This window comes from Clarias gariepinus, chromosome 18 (genome assembly GCF_024256425.1).
Source record: "Clarias gariepinus isolate MV-2021 ecotype Netherlands chromosome 18, CGAR_prim_01v2, whole genome shotgun sequence".
NCBI lineage: Eukaryota > Metazoa > Chordata > Actinopteri > Siluriformes > Clariidae > Clarias > Clarias gariepinus.
This window is the reverse complement of record NC_071117.1, coordinates 3,553,218-3,573,009: the sequence shown is the minus strand read 5'-3', so window position 1 is coordinate 3,573,009 and position 19,792 is coordinate 3,553,218. Positions and strand designations below refer to the sequence as shown.

Here is a 19,792-nt window from a genome sequence, read left to right as displayed (position 1 = left end):
GAAACAGTACTGAGAACAGGATCGTCTGAGAAAATAGAAACACAATCAAACTACAATCATTTTCTTATTTCAGCTGTGTGCTTACTGTATGTTTTGATGGCCTTGTCCAGCTAATAATTCACACCAGATTTACAGATGACTTTGTAAGACTTTTTGTCAGGCTTATTTGACTTAATCTATCAATTAGTTTTAAAGTTACTCATGTCAAAATCATTAATATAAGATTTCCAGAAAATGTTTATCACATTAGTGTGTAAGTGCTAAATGAAGCCCAGTCTACTGTACACTATACACACTGCTTAAATAATCTGCCTCAGTCGAACTGTACTGTACATTTATAATCAAATCACAGTGTGAGATAATTTGATCTGTGTAACAAAAAAACTACTCAGTGTGAAATGCTAAGCATGCAAGTTGCGATCTTATTTCACGTGGAGCACTCAAGGGACATTTCACATTTTGGACACCAAACTAATAAACAATAAAATTGTGTTCCACAGAGAAAGCTGTAAAAAAAAGTTCATAGAAACAAAAATCATCATAGCAGTGACAGACAACCACCTAGAAATGTGTGTGTGTGTCTGTGTTGTGGCCTTTAGACTCTTGATGTGGGTTATTCAAACTGTTTTCAGTCCAGAGAACTCGGTCCACAAATGTAGAATCTACACCTGATCAGATCACCACAGTGAGGGAGGTGTAGGTGAACCATGAGTAGATTTAACCTGAATAAATACCACACATGTGGAGGTACAATAATAGGTAGGAATGCCACTGGGGCAGCAGTTTAAAGTTTCATAAGCAGCTTAATATTGCTAAAGTGGTATCAATTTCCAGGCCAGAGATCCTGAGTATGTACACTCACAATATACACTACCGTTCAAAAGTTTTAGAACACTTGCAAATTTCTTTTTTTGTTTGTTTAGTGATTTATTTTCTACATTCTACAACAATACTGGGGATTTCAAAACTATAAAATAACACATATGGGATTAGGTAATTACGTAACAACAAGAAAAACTACAGTTAGTTGTTATTTTAAGACACAGAGGTCAGCCTTTCTGTAATAGTTCTTGCAAGAACAGTATTGTCAAGTGCATTTGCAAAATCCGTCAAGCACCATAATGAAACTGGCTCTCATGAAGGCCGTCCCAGGAGGGCGAGACCAAAACCTACCTCTGCCGCAGACGAGAAGTTCATTTAGAGTTATCAGCCTGAAAAATGACCAATTAACAGCACCTCAGATTAGTACGGTGGCCCAGAAGGGCAAATCATCTTTCCCGTATATGTGTCTTTTTTCCCTTGTAAGTGTGTTTTTTTTTCCTTGAAAATGTGCGCTTTTTCCCGTGTAACTGTGCGCTTTTTCCCGTGTAACTGTGCGCTTTTTCCCCTGTAAATGTCTGCTCTTTTCCGTTTGTGTGCAACTACTTCTTTCCCGTGTGAGAACTCTTTCTCCAGTATTTTGCAAGCTAAAAGCTAAAGCTAATGCGCAAAGGACTATGGGAGTGAGGTCAAAACGCAACTGAACACGGAACCTTTCCGGATATCAGCTCCAGGACTCAACATCATGGAGTATACAGTGAATTATAGCGTGATAAAGTTATAATTTTCACTAAATTTTCAACTGCACACACTTACCAGGTAATGTTTAATATATATAATTAATCAGATTTTACTGTTTTAGGCACTAATGATAACTTTGTAGCAGTGTTAATACTATTGGAGTGTTTGGGGGAAATGCCGAGCCGAGTGTAAATGGCAGTGATTAAAAGGAATATTATCTCATTTAGACCATTAAACACTGATGTAAACCATCAGCTCCATGGCATCTCTGTAATATACATCCACATATGGATTTATAAGCAAGCTAATATCACTATGCTAACCGCTAACGCTTAGCATGGGGAAACTAGCTTGTTTATTAATATATATTAGTTTAATAGTGTATTTGGACACATATACGTGATGTAAACAGTTAGCTCTATTGTTTTTGTAAAATGCCTGTCCAAATATGAATCTATAAGCAAGCTAATATAATTATGCTAAGCGCTAGCTTACTAAAAGAGCTAAGATAGCAGCAACTATTGCTAATTATCCCTGAGCTGCTCCTGTTATGTGCTAAATGTTACAGATGGTTAACGAATTGTTGTATGTAGTTTATTGGAGCTCCTGAGTGCCATATAATGTACACTGCTGTATAATGTAGTGGTTTTATCATAGCTAGAGATCTTCTGAATAGTTAGTTATGTGCTTACACAATGTATGTAACAGTCAAGAAAAGGGGCTTTTGTTCAGGTTCTATCTATTCTATTATAAAGTCATTAAATACATGTTTATACTTCTTATAATATGTATGATTGTGTGTTTTTCTTCTCACAGTAAACTGTGTGTATATCATCAACTGCCTGTGTATCAGCTGATTTCTACACCAGCTTTACATCCTGAGCAGAAGGTGAGTGCTCAGAAGTATTTACCTCTCTTTTCAAGAACACCACTGAGCACATCTTAATCAGGGGACAGGGACACATTTCTCTTCATGGACATGTGTGTGTTAATGAATGGTGGAGATGGGGCCAAATTTTGCAGCAATCCTTAATAGCAAAACCAAATAATTGGTTTTAATACACAGCATTACTAAAAGCTTGCATTCTATGAAATTTTGTGTGCGTGCCTGCCTGCGTGTGTCAATCTGTGTCATATGATGTCAAACATCATGAAGTGATATTAACTTGCTTATAAACCCATATGTGGATGTATATTACAGAGATGCCATGGAGCTGCATAGTAACACCATGAAGTCTTTTTACTAGACACTTATAATAACATGTCTTTATTCCCCTGTTGTAGATTGTCGTGGAGAGGACGGACCCTTGATGCTCTGCCTTTTTGCACCAACAATACATACATGTATTTTATTAATTTGTAAATAAAGTCTTTAATATAATTTTATAGTTGAGTATTTATTTCTAGTTTGCTTATTATTTAGCAAAACATTTAAAGTGCATGTAAAGCATTGCTGCAAATGACACTGAATAGAATCAGATGTTACTCCACTCTGTGTGAGGGTACAGGCTTATATACAGTATGTGATTTTAGCATCAATAATGTTTTTCTACTAACTAAAGCATGCTGCCTTAGAGATATTAGTGACATCTCTGTTTCAGTTCGAACAACATATTCCATAATATTTATGAATACATTAATCCCATATGTTCAGCAGTTAAAACAGAGGTTCTTAAACATTTTACAGCGAAGGACTCCTTCAACTGTAAAACAAACACCTCTGCATACATTTACTTATAGTGCATTTCCAAAATTACATTTTTATGTTATTCAAAAAGTAAAACCTTTTGTTTTCATTTAAATGATTAATGATTAAATGATCCATGAAAATCAAAAATCTAGTATGTCAAAATATTAGAATATTTCACTTCGATCATGGGGAAGACTGCTGACCTAACAAGTTGTCCAGAAGATGATCATCTACACCTTCCAGAAGGAGTGTAGGCCCTCAAGGTCAAACTTTACCACCAGTGTTGCCAACTATTTTCAACGGAAAGTAGCTAAAGTCTGCTCGAAAAGTCGCCAAATGTCGCTAGATGACGTCATGCGTATATTTGCATATTGATGACGTAATTACGTCGTATTTGCATTTTGCGTGTTTTCCCTAATCCTTCCTCATGTGTCCAATATAATTATGAACTTAAGCTTTGTAACAGTGAATAATATAAGTGCATCGGAAGAAAAAATAAATAAGAAAAAATAAGAAAATGGTCAAATTAAATTGTTTTATTTCAAGCAAAGGAGAAGCAGGTAAGTGATAGGTCCGTTGCAACACCGTTTTCACATGTGCAGCTCATTCACATCCATGTTAGCTGCTGTGCAGTCACGGGAATATGCTGCTCCTTTCAGCCGGAGCTCGCGCTCACTGATCAGAGCAGACACAGGGAGATGAGTAACTGTACCGGAAAAGCAAGACTTCGTGCTTACAGGACAGTACTGGCGACATTTGGAAACTTGCTAAGGTTTGTCCAAAAGTTGCTAGATTTGTCACTAGGCGCTTTAAAAAAAAAAAAAAAAAAGTCGTCAAGGCGGGGTCACTTAACAGCGGATTTGCGCATGGGCAATTCATTTGCAGTCAAGACTCGTAGGAGTGAGCATCTCGTGCTGTAACTGCAGCTGGGGGGGGGGGCGGTCGGTCTGTGAGTGCTTTGGGACGGGGGAGGGGCCGGCGGCGGCAGCTGCTGTGGCAAGTTCAGAAGAGTCAGTACAGACACATCAGAGTCTCCAAAAGTCTCCAGTAACACAAGAAAAAGTCGCCAGATTTGTCGCTAGTCGCTTTTTTAAAAAATTGTCGCTAGAGGGATTTGAAAAGTCGCTAAATATAGCGACAAAGTCGTTAAGTTGGCAACACTGTTTACCACCAACTATTTCACTGACCATGTTGTTGCTTGATTTGCCAGCCATCTCACCTGACCTTAGGTCTCATGGGAAAAATGAGCTGAAATCTGAGATAAATTTCAAGCTGAATGCTTCAAGTGTGATCTGCAAACATAACCAGGGTGTCATGTTTAACAGCTTAATGCAATGGGTTACATAAAAACACCAACTATTTAAAAATATGTAGGCTTATGAATAGTGGCAACGTATATCTACTGTATGTACAGTAAATGTATGTTCAAGAATAAGAGTATCATAAATTGACCAATAATTAAAATACACATGTAAACAATGAGTCTGTCATTTGAAATGCCGTTTATCTAAAAAAATTAGAATATTGTGCAAAAGTGTTTAAGTTTTAAAATTATTGGGGGGGAAACACATTCACAAGGGAAACGTCATACACATAGAAAAAAAAATCATAGAGCACAATAAAAAATTATATATTCACAAGGAAAAAAATTATAACAGTGAGGCTGGATCCAGCAGCGCACCACATCCCACATCATAATACATGCTGATGATGACCAACACGTCTCCCCTCATCTACCAGAGCCAAGTAAAAAGAATGGCAATCAAACAGAATAAAATTAGTAGCAGCATTAACTTGTGCTAGTTATTATGATGGTGGTCAATATTAATTGAAATAATGTTTCTCAGCATTATTTCGTGTTAATATTGACTACCATAATAATTAAAGAATAAAATAAAAAATATTGTCTTTATAGATTTATATGTTGTTTGTCTTGATGTTCTTTTTTTTTTGTTTCTTTGACCCAATATATGTTCAGTGATACTTCAAATAACATGTTTAAATAGCATTGATTTCTGTATTGTGTTATATTTTTATACTAGTAACTGGTGTTAAAAATGTATCTCCACATTAATGAGCCAATGTATTATGGTGTGGGCTGCTGTGGGCCTGTCTGTGTTTAAAGCGCATAAATATAGGCTAACATCATACATCTTTGTAGTCCTTTTGCACACGCGCGGGTGCGTTACAATAATAATAATAATAATAATAATAAATTTGGAGAACTACTACTACTAATAATAATAATTCTGAATGAAAATGAAGAATAAATACATATCAGTTTGAGCTTGACACGTTTATGAGCTCTGTCGCTTGCCGTCAATGGGCGCCTAAGAGACATAACATTTTTCGGCTTCAGTAGACACACAATACTTTAGCCTGAAACACGACTGCCCCCTACAGGTATTAAAGGGCATTTTCACAGCTTGCCGCGCGCACTCGCGGCAAGTCGTGGGATCCCTTTTCCGAAAACGTGCGTTTTTTAAGGCCAGATCTGTATATGGAAGCAACATGTGAGGAAATGAGAGCCGGCTCAAGATTTACACACTATGTAATAGAGTAAATAAGACAGCCGTTGCTTTTAGTGAGTGTAATCTCTCCCACATACACTCCAATACTGTTAACACTACTGCAAACCTAGCAATTAAATGTTGAGAACACAATACACAACCACCTAATTTACACACTTTTTGTTGTCCTATTTCCATTATGTTTAGCTGCATCCAGGTGCATAATATCCTGTATTTAATAAAAAAAAATAATAAATAAACATGAGGGATGTTCAAGACAAACAAAAAAAGAGATCTAAGTGCATCCTGTAAGTTGTGCTGGTAAGTGACGCATGTCTCCTATTACTGCATGGTAGAACTATCTGTAAGTGTTAGTGTGTGTAAATTACATGTTAAGCAAACTGAGATGGGTTGGAGCTCACAGTTACTGAGAGGCCGGCATTTCAGACATAAAGCAGTCAGTCCAAACATAGCTCCGATGTAGTGAAAAAACTTTCTACCTTCAGGATAGAGTGTGCATTAGTATTTACAATAGAGAATGTATTGTGAGTGTGACAAATAACACACTTTTCAGAAGTAAAAAATTTTGTATTCCAAAACATTTTTGATTGATCTTAGAAAATTGTCTAATATTTTGAGATACTGGACATTATGATTGCCTGCCATGGATTGGCACCCGGTTCAGGGTAAACCCCGCCTTGTGCCCTAGGCCTCCTGGGATAGACTCCAGAGCAGCCCCCCCATCCCCACGCCCCCCAACCCTGAATACCAAATAAGGAATAGATGATGAGTGAGTGTATATCATGAGCTGTTAGTCTTGATTATAGAATTTAACACAATTAAAAGAGTTGAAGTATTTAACTTCATGTCTAAGGAAGCTAGCGTTTTTTAAACTTTTTAAACTAAATACTCACTTACTCATTCGCTGTAACACCTATCCTGTACAGTGGGAAGCCTGGAGCCTATCCTCACACACAATACAGGCAAGTTAAAATGCCAGTTAGGCTAAAAGAAGGGTGATATTTTGTCCCAGTCCAGTGCTGCTTTCTACAGATGCAAGACTGTTTGCGGTACCTTGGGTCATCTTTTTCCTCTCTATGTTGGCAGTGAGTAAAATGACAAAGTGAAGCAGCAGTAGAACCACAGACACAGTAATGATGACAGTGAACGTTGAAAAGTCTGCAACAGAAACATTATTTGTATCAGATTCGAATTTTATCCAAGCTATACTATTACACTGTCTGTGTGTGTGTGTGTGTGTGTGTGTTTGTGTGTGTTCATGTGTTTGTGTGGACGTTCGTGTGCGAGTGTGTGTGTGCGTGTGTTTTTGACTTGTTGTTTAACCTGATGTGGCTTAAACTGGCCAATTTGCCAATTTATACGAGAGTGCTGCCCCCTTGTGCTTATGACTGCATCACGGCCATGCTATGTTCAGCACAATAGCACGACCTCAAGTATGATATTGCTTTTTTGCAATAGTTCCACAAACACTATTTATTATTGACAATTTTTTTTATTATTTAACCAATTATTTTGCTTCGCCCACACATATCTTTCTGCACCTGTTGGAACTAGTAAGTGTAATTAACAGGGGTGAAAGAAGAGTGAAACCTTGGATTGCAAGCATAATTTGTTCCGGAAGCCTGCATGTATGTCAAAACACTCGTATATGAAAGCAAATTCCCCATAAGAAACAATGGAACCTTGGATGATTCGTTTCACAACCCAAAAATATTCATATAAAAATAATTACAAAATAAAAACAAATTAGCCTGGTGTATGGAAGAGCAGAGTAAGTAGGGGGTGCTACTGTGTATGACGACATTCTCACACACACGTTAACTGAATCACTCCTCTCTGACATAGTAGTGACTAATCCCTGAATAGTAGTGATATCTGTGGCTGGGGAAGGGCGGCAAAACACGAGGTAGGAGAATTCCCTGCCTTGTGTGTGGGAGGGCAGCTGTTTAGAGTTAAAGAAAGGAGTTAAGGAGAGAGAGAGAAGGAAAGAGGATTGGAGTTTGTCAGATGGAAGGTTGAAATCTCCTAGACCAGTGAGAGGAGTGTCAGCAGCAGGAAAAAGACTAGGAAGCATGTCTTTTTCATCCAGAAAGTTTCCTAGAGAGCCAGAAGGATGGTTAATAACTATGATGTAAAGGTTAATTGGAGAGGTTACCTTAACTGCATGAAATTTAAATGATGAAAAACTGAGTTGAGATAGGATAATAGGCGAGACGGACCATCTCTTAGACAACAGCAAACCCTAACCACCCCCTCTGCCAGTTTCTTGTGGAGAGTAAGAGAATACATAGGCAAAGGATAGGGCAGCCAGTGTAGCTGAGTTCTGAGGAGATATCCAGGTCTTAGTTAGTGCCAGAAAGTCAAAACAGTAATGGGTAGCTAGAGTGGAGATAAAATCTTTCTTCATAGCAGATTGGCAGTTACAGAGCCCACCTCTGTAATGAGCAATGAGGGCAATGAGACAGTACTGGAGGGTAGATGGGGTTTCTGGGAAATCTGCCTCTGCTGTGTGAGAAAAAGCATATTGGTCTGTGAGAACTGACAGAGATAGGGTTGAACACACATCCTAGACTGAGGTAACTGTCTATAAAAACGTGTAATTTCTTAATAAACAAGAGTTTGTCAATTCTCTGTGCACTTGCCCTCTAGATTCTTGACCAACTTTGTTGCAGGATATGCTTATAGGAGACTGCTTTAATATATGTAGCTAACAAATTGCTTTAGACCTACTTCAATCACATTGCAATCAACACTACCAAACAGCAAAAACTAGGTCCAGTAACATTTAGGCAGACACTCTTATCCAGAGCGACTTACATTTTTTATTGCATTCCACATCTGAGCAGTTGAGGGTTAAGGGTCGTGCTCAAGGGACCAACAGTGGCAACTTGGTGGTTGTGGGGTTTGAACCTGGGATCTTCCGAACCGTAGTCCAATGCATTAGCCACTGTGCTACCGCTGGCCCCAGTAAGACCCAATTGTGGTTCAAAAACAGTACAAAAGGTAATAACCTACCTTACTACATATTCATATTCCCTGGAATGTAAATCGCCTTAAAGGACAAGAACTTGTCCGGCATTCTGGAGTACAGCAGGATATGACCGAAGGGCTAAAGTGCTGTTGGAGACCGGTGTTGTCCGAAACACCAAAGGCGACGGAAACTGAACACCGACCCCCTGAGGGTGCCAGGGAGGGCACCTTCTTATAGGAAAGAAAGTTACGCGCCCCTCCCTGGGGATCCTGGACGCATGAGCTTCTTAGAAAACTTCTTCTTAAAAAAGAAAAAAGACTGTGAGGCGGTCTTATCTCTTTGAGGCGGCTTGTGAGGGGCAGCGAGCCGTACCGCAGTCCTTACGGGGTTCCGGCTGCTGACGCTCTCTATGGAGTTAATTGTGTGCCAAAATTTAACAAACAAACACAATCTGCTTTGCAAAGAAAAAATAGACTTTCTTACAAATGCAGCGTTTTGCTAACAAACACAATCTGCTTTGCAAGGAAAAAAAATCGACTTTCTCACAAATGCGCACAACGTACTTTCTCACAAATGCACTCGAGCAACTTCCTCTTTCAAAACAGAAGATGGCGCTATCGGTCAATTTACTCTATTCTCCAGAGACCTCAAGCAACGTGATTATATGGTTTACCCTTATGTCCCAGAGGAATATGAGCGGGGAACACTTTTGATGTGTCTATTAGATATTCAGACAGCCAGACATATCAACAATCCACTATCTTTAGGATAGAGACCTGTAGGGGAATACAGTTATATTAAACCACAGTTGCATTTTAATGACCTATTGAAGGCTGAAAGAACTGCCATTGGCTTTTTATATCTATAATGGACATATGCGACATAATGCATCAAAATCTTTTATAATTAGTGATCATATCTACATTTAAATAATCTGTGTCTGTAGTACAATCCTACATTGTAGACAGCTGTTGCAGCGCGCGGTGTAGATACAGTAAGATGCAAGAATCATTGTATTAGACTGCATGAAATTTATAAAACTTTTTACAAGCTGGTTTGTAATAGAATTCTGTCTGTAATTCAGTATGTTTCCTGTTCATTTAAAGCTTTTTTCCCCCTTATAACTTTGTTAAAAATTATTTAAATGTAAATATGATCACTAATTATAACGGGCCGTCTGTTTGGTCGCACGAAGGGGACAAGTCAGTAGCCCGGCGTAATTCTGCAAATGCTTTATTATTCACGGTGCTGCTCGTGCTCAAATCCTTCAGCAGATCAGCCTGGTACGCTTGTAATACCGCCATGGTGTGCAAAGAAGCGCCGGCCTGACCTGCTGCTTGGAACGCCTTTCCTTCCAGGGTAGAAGAAGTTCTACACGGCTTGGAGGGAAGTGATGGCTTCTTTAGTGAGGATAATGTCCCAGGAGAGAGATAGCCCGCAAACGTCTCTTCTATCTAGGGCATCGCCATGTTAACCACGTGCCTTTGCATCAACAATATTCACACAAAACAAAGTTGAAGTTAAGATCTAAGGAATGGTTCCGGTTTACTCCTATTTATAACCTGCAGGTGTGTCTCATTAGACGATGTCACCTGATCGAGGTTATGTAAGCCAAAATTTCACGTGTTTGATACACACATGCTTCACAACCGGCAACACGAAAAGATGTTCCCATAGCGTTTTCACGCAGCATAGAGTGTAGCCTTTGAATGGGAACTAAAGCACACTAAAGTTTGAGCTAGATCCACCTTCAATATATGTAGCTAAGCCCTTCCCACAATTCACAACTTAAGGAAGCTTAAAAACTACTCTTGATTAATTACCTGAGAAAAATTGCTTTAGACCTACTTCAATCACACTGCAATCAACACTACCAAACAGCAAAAACTAGGTACAGTAAGAACCAATCGTGGTTCAAAAACAGTACAAAAGTTAAAAACCTACCTTACCAGTGGAGAAGAATCCAATATAGAAAACTAAAGCACACTAAAGTTTGAGCTAGATCCACCTTCAATATATGTAGCTAAGCCCTTCACACATCAAGTAGTGCCCTTGATCAAGGGTTAGAGAGGGATTTGGGATTTAGCCTGGTGTTAGAAGCTACTGTACTAACTTACTTACTTACCTACTTACTTACTAGAGAATGCTTTAGTTAGAGCTCTAAAACAACAGCTGTATGAATGACAATGGAATATTACAGAACGTGCGAGTTGACGCCCATGCACCAATCACTAACCATTAAAATGTTGGATTTAAATTAAAATGGCACTTATATATATATATATTCGTGTTTAATTAAATTCTTAAATCATCATTTTCATCTATGGGTTTACTGCATAAACACCTTTTTTTTGCATTGAGTTTAATCATGCAACACTTTTAGTATTCATAGCAAAAGCAACCCAACAGTGTGATTTAAAGTACCCAAAATAACACAGAATTTTGACCTAGCATAAACAACCCAACAATGTGTTTACAAAAACCCAGCATTTTTTAGTGTACTACTACAGTACTAATGAATGGACAAAGTGCAGTCAAAGCCCGGGGATTCTGCGTGCAGTCGCGTTGTATTCAGAGAGTAGTACATACTTTTGTGTTTGTTTCATTTCATGTCTGTAGTTTTAACGATAAATCTGCTCATATCTGTACACACGTTCATCAGCCTTTTGATCAAAAAGCCGCACGCGCAACTCGCTTTCACTTGCAAAAGGCAGTGTTTATTGTTTAGTTTATATTTAAAGCGCATAAACACAATAAAACAATATTGTTTTGGGCTTTTTGCACACACGTGCAATAATAAGTTACAATAATAATAACAATAATAACAATAATAATAAATTCAACTGTTATTCACACTACTAGTACCACCACCACTACTACTCCTACTACTAATAATAATAATAATACTGAATGGAGAAAGCGCAGTTAACGAAGTATTATAGAAGGAGAGAAGAAAATGAAGAATAAATACATATCAGTATTTACAGTTTGAGCTCCACACGTTTATGAGCTCCGTTGCTTGCTGTCAATGGGCGTCTAAAAGAGAGAACATTTTCAGCTTCAGTAGACACATAATACTTTAGACTGAAACATGACTGCACCCTACAGGTAATAAAGGGCATTTTCAGCCGGATCTCTTTTCTCGAAAAGGCAAAAACTTTCATGTACAAAAACTTGCGTTGAATTCATACTAAAACATTGCGTATGGACAAAGCTGTAAATGTGTGCAGTGTTTCATACATCAGATTTTTTTACTGCATACGTGGAATCCCACGCATATTCTCTTTGTACATTCGAATTAACGTGAAATTGAGCGCACGTGCACAAGCGCAAAACCCCTCCCTGCCTCCTCCTCCATATAAATATGTTAATGACTCCACTTTGGCAAAACCAAACGAAAAAGCAATGGCAAAAGCAAGCAAGAAGAGAAACTTCACAGAATGTGAATTGGAGCTGCTCCTATCGGCGGTAGACCGAATATAAACTGTTATTTGCAAGTTTTTCCTTTGAAATTAATAAAAAAATAAAAAAAAACTTAGCTGGAATAATATCTTTAAATACATCACTCACCAAGAAGCCACCCATCGCGCACCCTGCCACCTTGGAGCCTCATCCCAACCATGCTTTTGTGAGGATGAATGGTTGACCCAGGCCACCTTGCCACAACATTTGTTGGCGCATTTGAGCATCACATATTATTTGCACATTTATTAATTGGAAATGTTTCCGATTCACGTATGCAAATTCGTCTTCAGATGGTGCCTTTATAGCAGTGTGCATGCAGTCGATCGCTCCAAATACATTAGGAAAACCGGCGATCGCTGCAAATTGTGCTTTAATGTTTGGCTGGTCAACTGCATGGTATGGAAACCTTATATACCTGCTAGACATGCGGATGATCCCGTCCCATACAGCTGGCATTGCACAGCTCAAAGACGACTGGCTTAACCCCGAGCGGTCTGCCAGTTCCTTTTGGAAAGGACCAGTTGCCAGGAAACCAAGCGTTGTCAGCAGCTGTAAGGGAACCGGTATTGCGTGGCTCCTCGCTGTCTCTCTTTCCAAATTTGGACCCACCTCAGCACAGAGCTCCAAAAGGATAGCTCTTGGAAATCTGAAACGGCTAATAAGCCAGTCATCATCGTGGGCCAGAAAATCACTATAATCCCTAAAAACGAGTTCCCTTCGGATTCGGCCACTGACAATGTCCTCTAATAAGGCCAACGCTGCCATTGCCAAAGACTAAGGGTTGTATACATTTGCAAATGCTTTTATATGTTCTAAATCACATAATTGATAGAAAAATATTGTGTTAAATAACCCATTGTCCACACACAATAACAAACCAAATTAAAGTTCACGTGATGGTCCAAAGTTGAGTACTAAGGCTTTATTAGACCCAGGTCTATTATTTTTTTTTTTTTGTATTGTAGTTACATATTGAATGTATTACTAGAGTTCTCATTGGAAACATTGTAATATAATTTGAATTCCATTTTTGATATTTGTTAAACATACACACACACATGGTAAATACAAATAGTTAATTTTTACTACTGTGTCTTGTGTTTCTGACTCACTGCATCACTTAACATCACTTAAAGGCCCCTTTCAAACCTAAAACCTACTGAATCTGGTCTACTTATTATTCGTAGTTATCTTCCATACTCTATTGAACGTGATAGAGTCACTCTGTGGGCTACATAAGCCATGAGTACAGTACACACAGTAACTTAAAAACAGTTTTACCTAATTACATTAAACAAATTATTAATTTATTAATATGATGCATATATGACACTTTTTTGTGTTAAAGGGTGTTTTCAATATACACTCTGTGTGTAGTTTGAGATTTAATTTTGTAAAATGTCATGAAGATGTTCAGACAGCTTTACATTCATAAGCCAAGTATACAAATAAAAGGTGTAAAACATATAAAATAGAAACTAATATAGTACTTGTGTTAATGTTTTTGGGACAAACTACAAGCAAGGTGTTTAATAATAATAACAATAATAATAATACTAATAATACTAATAATTTGTATCTAGAGCAGAAGTACATGCAGACTTGGCAACACATGTAAAATTTAGACTGCAGGTTGAAGATTCTTTGCTATTATTATTATTATTATTATTATTATATGAAGCAATACAAAAAAAAGGAAAACAATTAAGGTTAATAATCCTCAGGACAAGCAACATGGATTTTGCAGGCACAATAAACACTGCTACTTTTACTTTTGAATCCTGACCCTCTTTGATGGTGAGCAGAGGCGTCTTGAGTCTCATCAGTTGCTAGTAACAGTCAGAGTCTGGTAGACTGAATCTGATTGGTTGTTAGTTAAGTTCAGACTCTGGTAGACTGAATCTGATTGGTTATTAGTTAGGCTCAGACCCTGGTAGACTGAATCTGATTGGTTGGTGGCTGGGTTCAGACTCTGGTAGACAGATTCAGATAAAGTGACATTTTCTCTTCCTTTAACAGGATGAACATTTTGATCATTTTCATAATCTTCATTTGTCTGAAATGTTAAATAAAATTCATCACAATTAAATTAGAACAATTAAAGTATAGTGTGAAAGTGATATCTGTAGTAAATCATTATTATGTACCTCTCTGGGAGATTGTGTCACTGTTTCAGAGCCTGAAGAAAGATGAGAAGAGATACAGTTAAATTTAAGTAAATACACAGTGCAGACTCACAGCTTTGGCACACACCCATTAAAGTCCTATTTATTCATTTACCTGGGGCCACCACTAGATGGTGCATTGTTCACAAGAACACGTCAACACAAGCCAGCAATTTAGCTGCGCTGAGTTTCAATCACATCTGTTTGGGGTAGTTTACAATTTATTTCCCAGTTTAGTTTTTTATCGCTGTTTTAAATATCACTGGCAGCACCAGCAGCAGTCAGATGTAACTTTAGAGAACTTAATGGTCTGTTTACCAAGTCTGGAGTTAACATTACAGCTTACTGTCAGTGTCACAAACTCACAATGTCACTCCTTTTTTCCTTAAAAAGTTGCTAAAGCTTCAAAATTAATATTAATGTCGCTATTACAAAAAGCTGCACCTACTCGAAAAACTTGTTGCTCTCTGAAAATGCAAATGAGTGTTGATTGGATTTAGATAAATTTAGCATTTATTTATTCTTTGGGTAAGAGGTAATCTGCAGGTTATTTCTGTGACTGGAATATAATGTGATGCAGTTCATGAGGGACACAAGCTGAGGATAGATATACAGGAGCTAGCGAGCTAAATGCTCATACCCGAGTTTATATTTTCCCCACTTTGCCCGTGACTTTTCACAGTAGCGCGAGCACTTAGTTAACAAAAGCTGAATAAAAATCGTGAAGTGTTTATTGGTTAACAAATGTGTGTGTGTGTGTGGTGGGGGGGGGGGTGGTCTTCAGTACTCGGCAAGTTGTAGTTTGGCTTCAAAGGTGAACTAATGCTTATATACGAGTGTTATATGGCTAAACTTATTTGTATGAAAAGCACATTAAATAAATTCTTGGTTAATTTAATGCAGATTGTAATACAGACAGACAGTGGCTAATGCTAACAAATTTCAATGGTTAGCATTAGCACAGGCAGTTAATTTACATTCCAGAATTCCCAAAACAGTATTTTACACACTCTGTGGTAAATAGGTTTGTTAATAGAGACAACTTTGTTCTAAATAGTCAAAGAGTTGGGCTAGATTATTTTTGGTCATAAAACAAATGAAAACAACAGTTAAACACTTGATCACATGTATCTGTGCTGGTTTGTGCTTATGTGACCCATAACATTTTTTTCGCAGTATAAATAAATGTTTTGGGTTTTTAAGAACTTCATTAAAAGAACAAAGATTCACTTGCGAGGAGTGGAAGGTGAGAAAGGTAAGGTGAGAAATCTTAATGGACAATTTTGCTGAACATTCCAAAACAACCATGTCCAATAAAACTATGTACTTTGTTGTGTAATCTGTTTACATCGTTGGCTGATTTTGTGATTGGGATGAGTTACATTAAAATAATTTTATTACTAGTAGTAAGCCAGGCTTTAGTAACCTTGGATGAATCACAATATATGCACGCTCTCTCTCTCTCTCACACACACACACACACACACACACACATACATACACATACATACACACACATATAGCACATAACATTGGGTAAAATCAAATCAAACTCAGTATAAGCAATGAAAAATACAGTAGTATAATGTAGGAGATCCTTGTCCTGTGATAACTGGTGCTAACCCTATAGAACTTTTTGTAGCGATGAACAGGGCTCTCAAAGAGAGAGAAAGAGTCAGTGGATCACATTCCAGAACACCCTCTCCAGCCTGCATGTCGCAATTCTGATAATCTCATCTGATTAGCGATCATAACTTAGCGATCATAAAGGCGCGTCTATAAAATGAAGCTGCAGGAAACTTCACAAGGCGCCTCGAAATAATTCCCCAAAACAAGGGTGTAAATCGGTGATCCGGTAAACAAAGCAGACAGTTTTACAGCTTCACCCAGAGGTGTGAGGGAACCACCAAGTCACACCTGGACACTTATTAACCTCCAGAGCACATGCCTTTTAATGAACAAAGGCATACACTATTTTAAACATCTTTAAGATGTGCCAGTAGGGCAAAATGTATTTAGATATATTTACTCAGTATCTTTTATTTCTGTGTATATTGTTTAATTATTCTGCATAACTTAAAAGGTGTAATTAGAATTTACAAACCCCTTTTATGAGATAAATGAAGGAATGAGTGGGTAAAATATGTAATGTTTAACACTAGAAGCGCCGTGCCAGTGTCACCTACTAATAACGCGGTTCAGCGGTCATTTGACCGCCTATTGTTTTGAATGGGAAGCTGCTGCTGACACACAATGATCGCTAGATGGCGTTTTTACCAAGAGCAAATAGTTTAGCTCCAAGATAAACTTGCATTTGGACAATGCGCCATTTATTCCCGCGTTGATAATCAGCGGTATCTTTTTTCATATTCAACTGAGAAAACCTACTACAGTCTCTAAGGGGATAAAGGAAAAGGGGAAAAACGGCAGAAAAAAAAAAACAAGTCATGTTTTGCATTATAACCCAAAAAGTTTTTGGCATGACTTTTTTCTGTCGTTTTTTTATCCTCCTTTGTCCATCTAGGGGCTTCGTACTATAACAAAAAGGAAAGCTCTACTTAATTTTATATCGTATGGAGAAAATTTATTAGTTTTTTCATTCTATTTGAAACTTCTGAACGTCTTGGATGGAGCAGGAGCAGCGATTTAGTTCTGAACTCGCTTCCGTGAAATTATCGCTAAAACAATATTAAATTTGAATAAATCAGATCTACCACAACAGATAATAAACTATGCTATGTCATAACCGAAGATTATGCCTTGATTATGCCCACATAAGATTCATGTAATAAAAGGGAACTTCGGAGGTGGTCAGTGATTGATGGCACGGTCGTTCGGAGGGGGTTGTGATCACACCTACAGTTCTTTTGTTTCTAGGCTGTCGGTCAAATATCTCTCCACTTGGAATGGAAGCACAAAATATAGGGGCAACATGCAAGAGATTTCAGCATCTCAACGCACAGTATACTAAGCTGGTAATAAAGTAGACACTGTTTGTTTTTTTTATTTTGTAATCTTCCTCGTGTTTACCTTGTACTGTACAATGTATATTCATTTTTTAAAGAATTGCTGTAAATAAAACACATATGCAGTTGATTTACCAGAAAGGACGTTTCTGTTTTTTGTGTGCTAAACTAAACTCAAGTAATACCAAGTATCAAGTATAAAACATATATATATATATATATATATATATATATATATATATATATATGTGTGTGTGTGTATAAGAGTTTGACACAAAAATGTGGGGAAAGATTAAGAAACACACTGAAGCGGAATCTGAACGAAACAATGCTGCTAAGTTCATGCTTAGATTAATATATAAACTGATTAATATATTAATATTAAGATTAATATATAAACTGGTCCACTCCGTGGCCGCTTTTTTAATATCGAAATTTTAGGAATATATTAACATGTGCAGACATATATTTGAGGGTGCGCTGCCCCTCTTGCCCTGCGTAGAGCCGGCCTCGATTACACACACACACACACACATATGAATTAGTTTCAGCTGAAACTCATGATCAAAGGTGTTGGGGTACTTATGTAGTGATAATTAGTATATATATAAGTGCATATATGGAATGAAACCTGAGATAGTTACATATACACACTGAATGACGCATAGATAGTTTGCGCGATTCCTTGCGCCATCTGCTGAGAGAAATGAGAATCGCAGGTTGGAAAAGGCAGGAAACGGCATGACCGACGCGCAGCTGTCAGCGATTTCACGTAAATAAGAGCAAAATAGCTTTATACTGGCTTTTACTGGTGCGATTTTGAAAATGTAAGCATACAGGGTGATTAAGCTCACAGATCTAGGAAAAGTCATGGAAGGAGGGTCCTGGAATTTGATCGAGGGTAAAGTTTTTTTTTTTTTTTTACCCCCTTGCGGTCAAATGACCGCTGCTCGGCGCTTCTAGTGTTAATGTCAATCTAAAGCTGACTTTAGAATGTTGGTGAACATGGGAAATTGGTAGCATAAACCGAGCTCATGCTAAAATACTTTAGAAAAGGTATTAAAAACTCCAACCGGATGGGTCCCAAGTGACAGCCGAAACACCGGGCTAATGTATGCACAAAGGGGGGAGCACGAGATTTTGCTGTGTGCTCATATTTTTTGTACTGTATCAATAGCTCTGATTCTGATTTTTCATGTTTGTTGTATAAAGTGGAAATGTTGATGTGGAAATTATCATCACTGTAATATTTTTTTATGTACAACATATTATGACTTTTTTATGCCTTAAGCTCTACTTAAAATTAAAAACTGTGGCAATTGCAGATATTTTTATTAAATGTCCCTTTGCACCATGTGGCTATCATTTTACGAATGACATTGAAATGTGATCGGCCGCTGTCAATTTGCCACGGTGGTGAGCACTGCGGTATTAGGCATTCTGGTTGACTACCTACTGTACAAGTCATAAAATTTAATATAAATTAAAACTAATTTTGTTTCATAGGTCTTTGTGAAAATGTAAACTTTTTTAGCCTACAAAACAAATACCCATACAATGAGAAGATTTCTTTTAGACTTTACATAAACCAATAAAAATGTTTGTATAGTGTTTTCATAATCTCTTAACCACTGACACTATCCTGGATTTAGGATTTTATTTCCGTAGGTTCTGGAAAAACTCTCTTTAACATGTAAGGGTCCACCACCAGAGGTCGCTGTTTTTTATTTTTATTTTTTGTTGGCTGACTCAGTTTCCCAGCAGGCACCTCGGTCAGGTGATGCGAGTGCACACCTGAGCCGAGGTAGCCATTAATCCATCTATAAATAGCTGTTCAGTCTGGGAAACTGGGTCGAGCATTTTTGGTTTAACCTCTGTCATTTGTGTGGGCATTTTGTTTTGGTTTGTTTTGTTCTTTGTTTAGTTTATATTTTGATTTATGTTTTGTTGACTTGGGCTCTCATATTGGCAATGTTTCTCCGTAGATGTTCTGTGTGTGTGTGGAGCTGATTCCGTCATGTCATCTGTGTATGTATGGGTTGCGGTTCTTGTCCCCTTGTTTTCATGTGTGTTTAGCTAGATCAGGTAAGTAGCTAGGTGTGTGTTTGGCTAGGAGTGTGTTTAGCTAAAATCTATGTTGAGCTAACTAGCATGCTTCTAGCCATAGCCCCTTTGTGTCTCTAGCTGTTCAGTGTTTCCTGCCTCCCTAGTGTCCCAGTGCGCCTAGCCTGGGAGTGCCGCCTTGCCTAGCCAGATGGGTATCCTCCGTCTCTGTGTTTCTGTGCCCCCAATTCCCTAATGTGTGGTGAGCTATTAGGTAAGTGTAGCTTAGTGCATGTCGGCCTAAAGACATGCTTAGCTAGGTGAATGTGTAGCTGACTGCCATGGTTAAGAGTAATCTTAACCATGTTTAGCTAAAAGCCATGCCTAGCTGATTGCCATGT

The 19,792-nt window shown here is 37.9% G+C and overlaps 1 protein-coding gene and 1 long non-coding RNA gene across 2 annotated transcripts in view; one reads left to right on the top strand and one right to left on the bottom strand.

Moving 5' to 3' along the window:
* Positions 1–19,792, bottom strand: part of LOC128506971 (CMRF35-like molecule 6) — a 72,417-nt gene that overhangs the window by 40,275 nt on the left and 12,350 nt on the right. The window contains 1 exon segment of the mRNA XM_053477588.1: positions 17,999–18,001. Within this exon segment, the coding sequence (XP_053333563.1) occupies positions 17,999–18,001 (3 nt within the window).
* LOC128506576 (uncharacterized) lies at positions 1,431–2,946 on the top strand. The gene is made up of 3 exons (XR_008355734.1): positions 1,431–1,638; positions 2,377–2,449; positions 2,845–2,946. It is a non-coding gene; the product is annotated as an uncharacterized LOC128506576 (long non-coding RNA).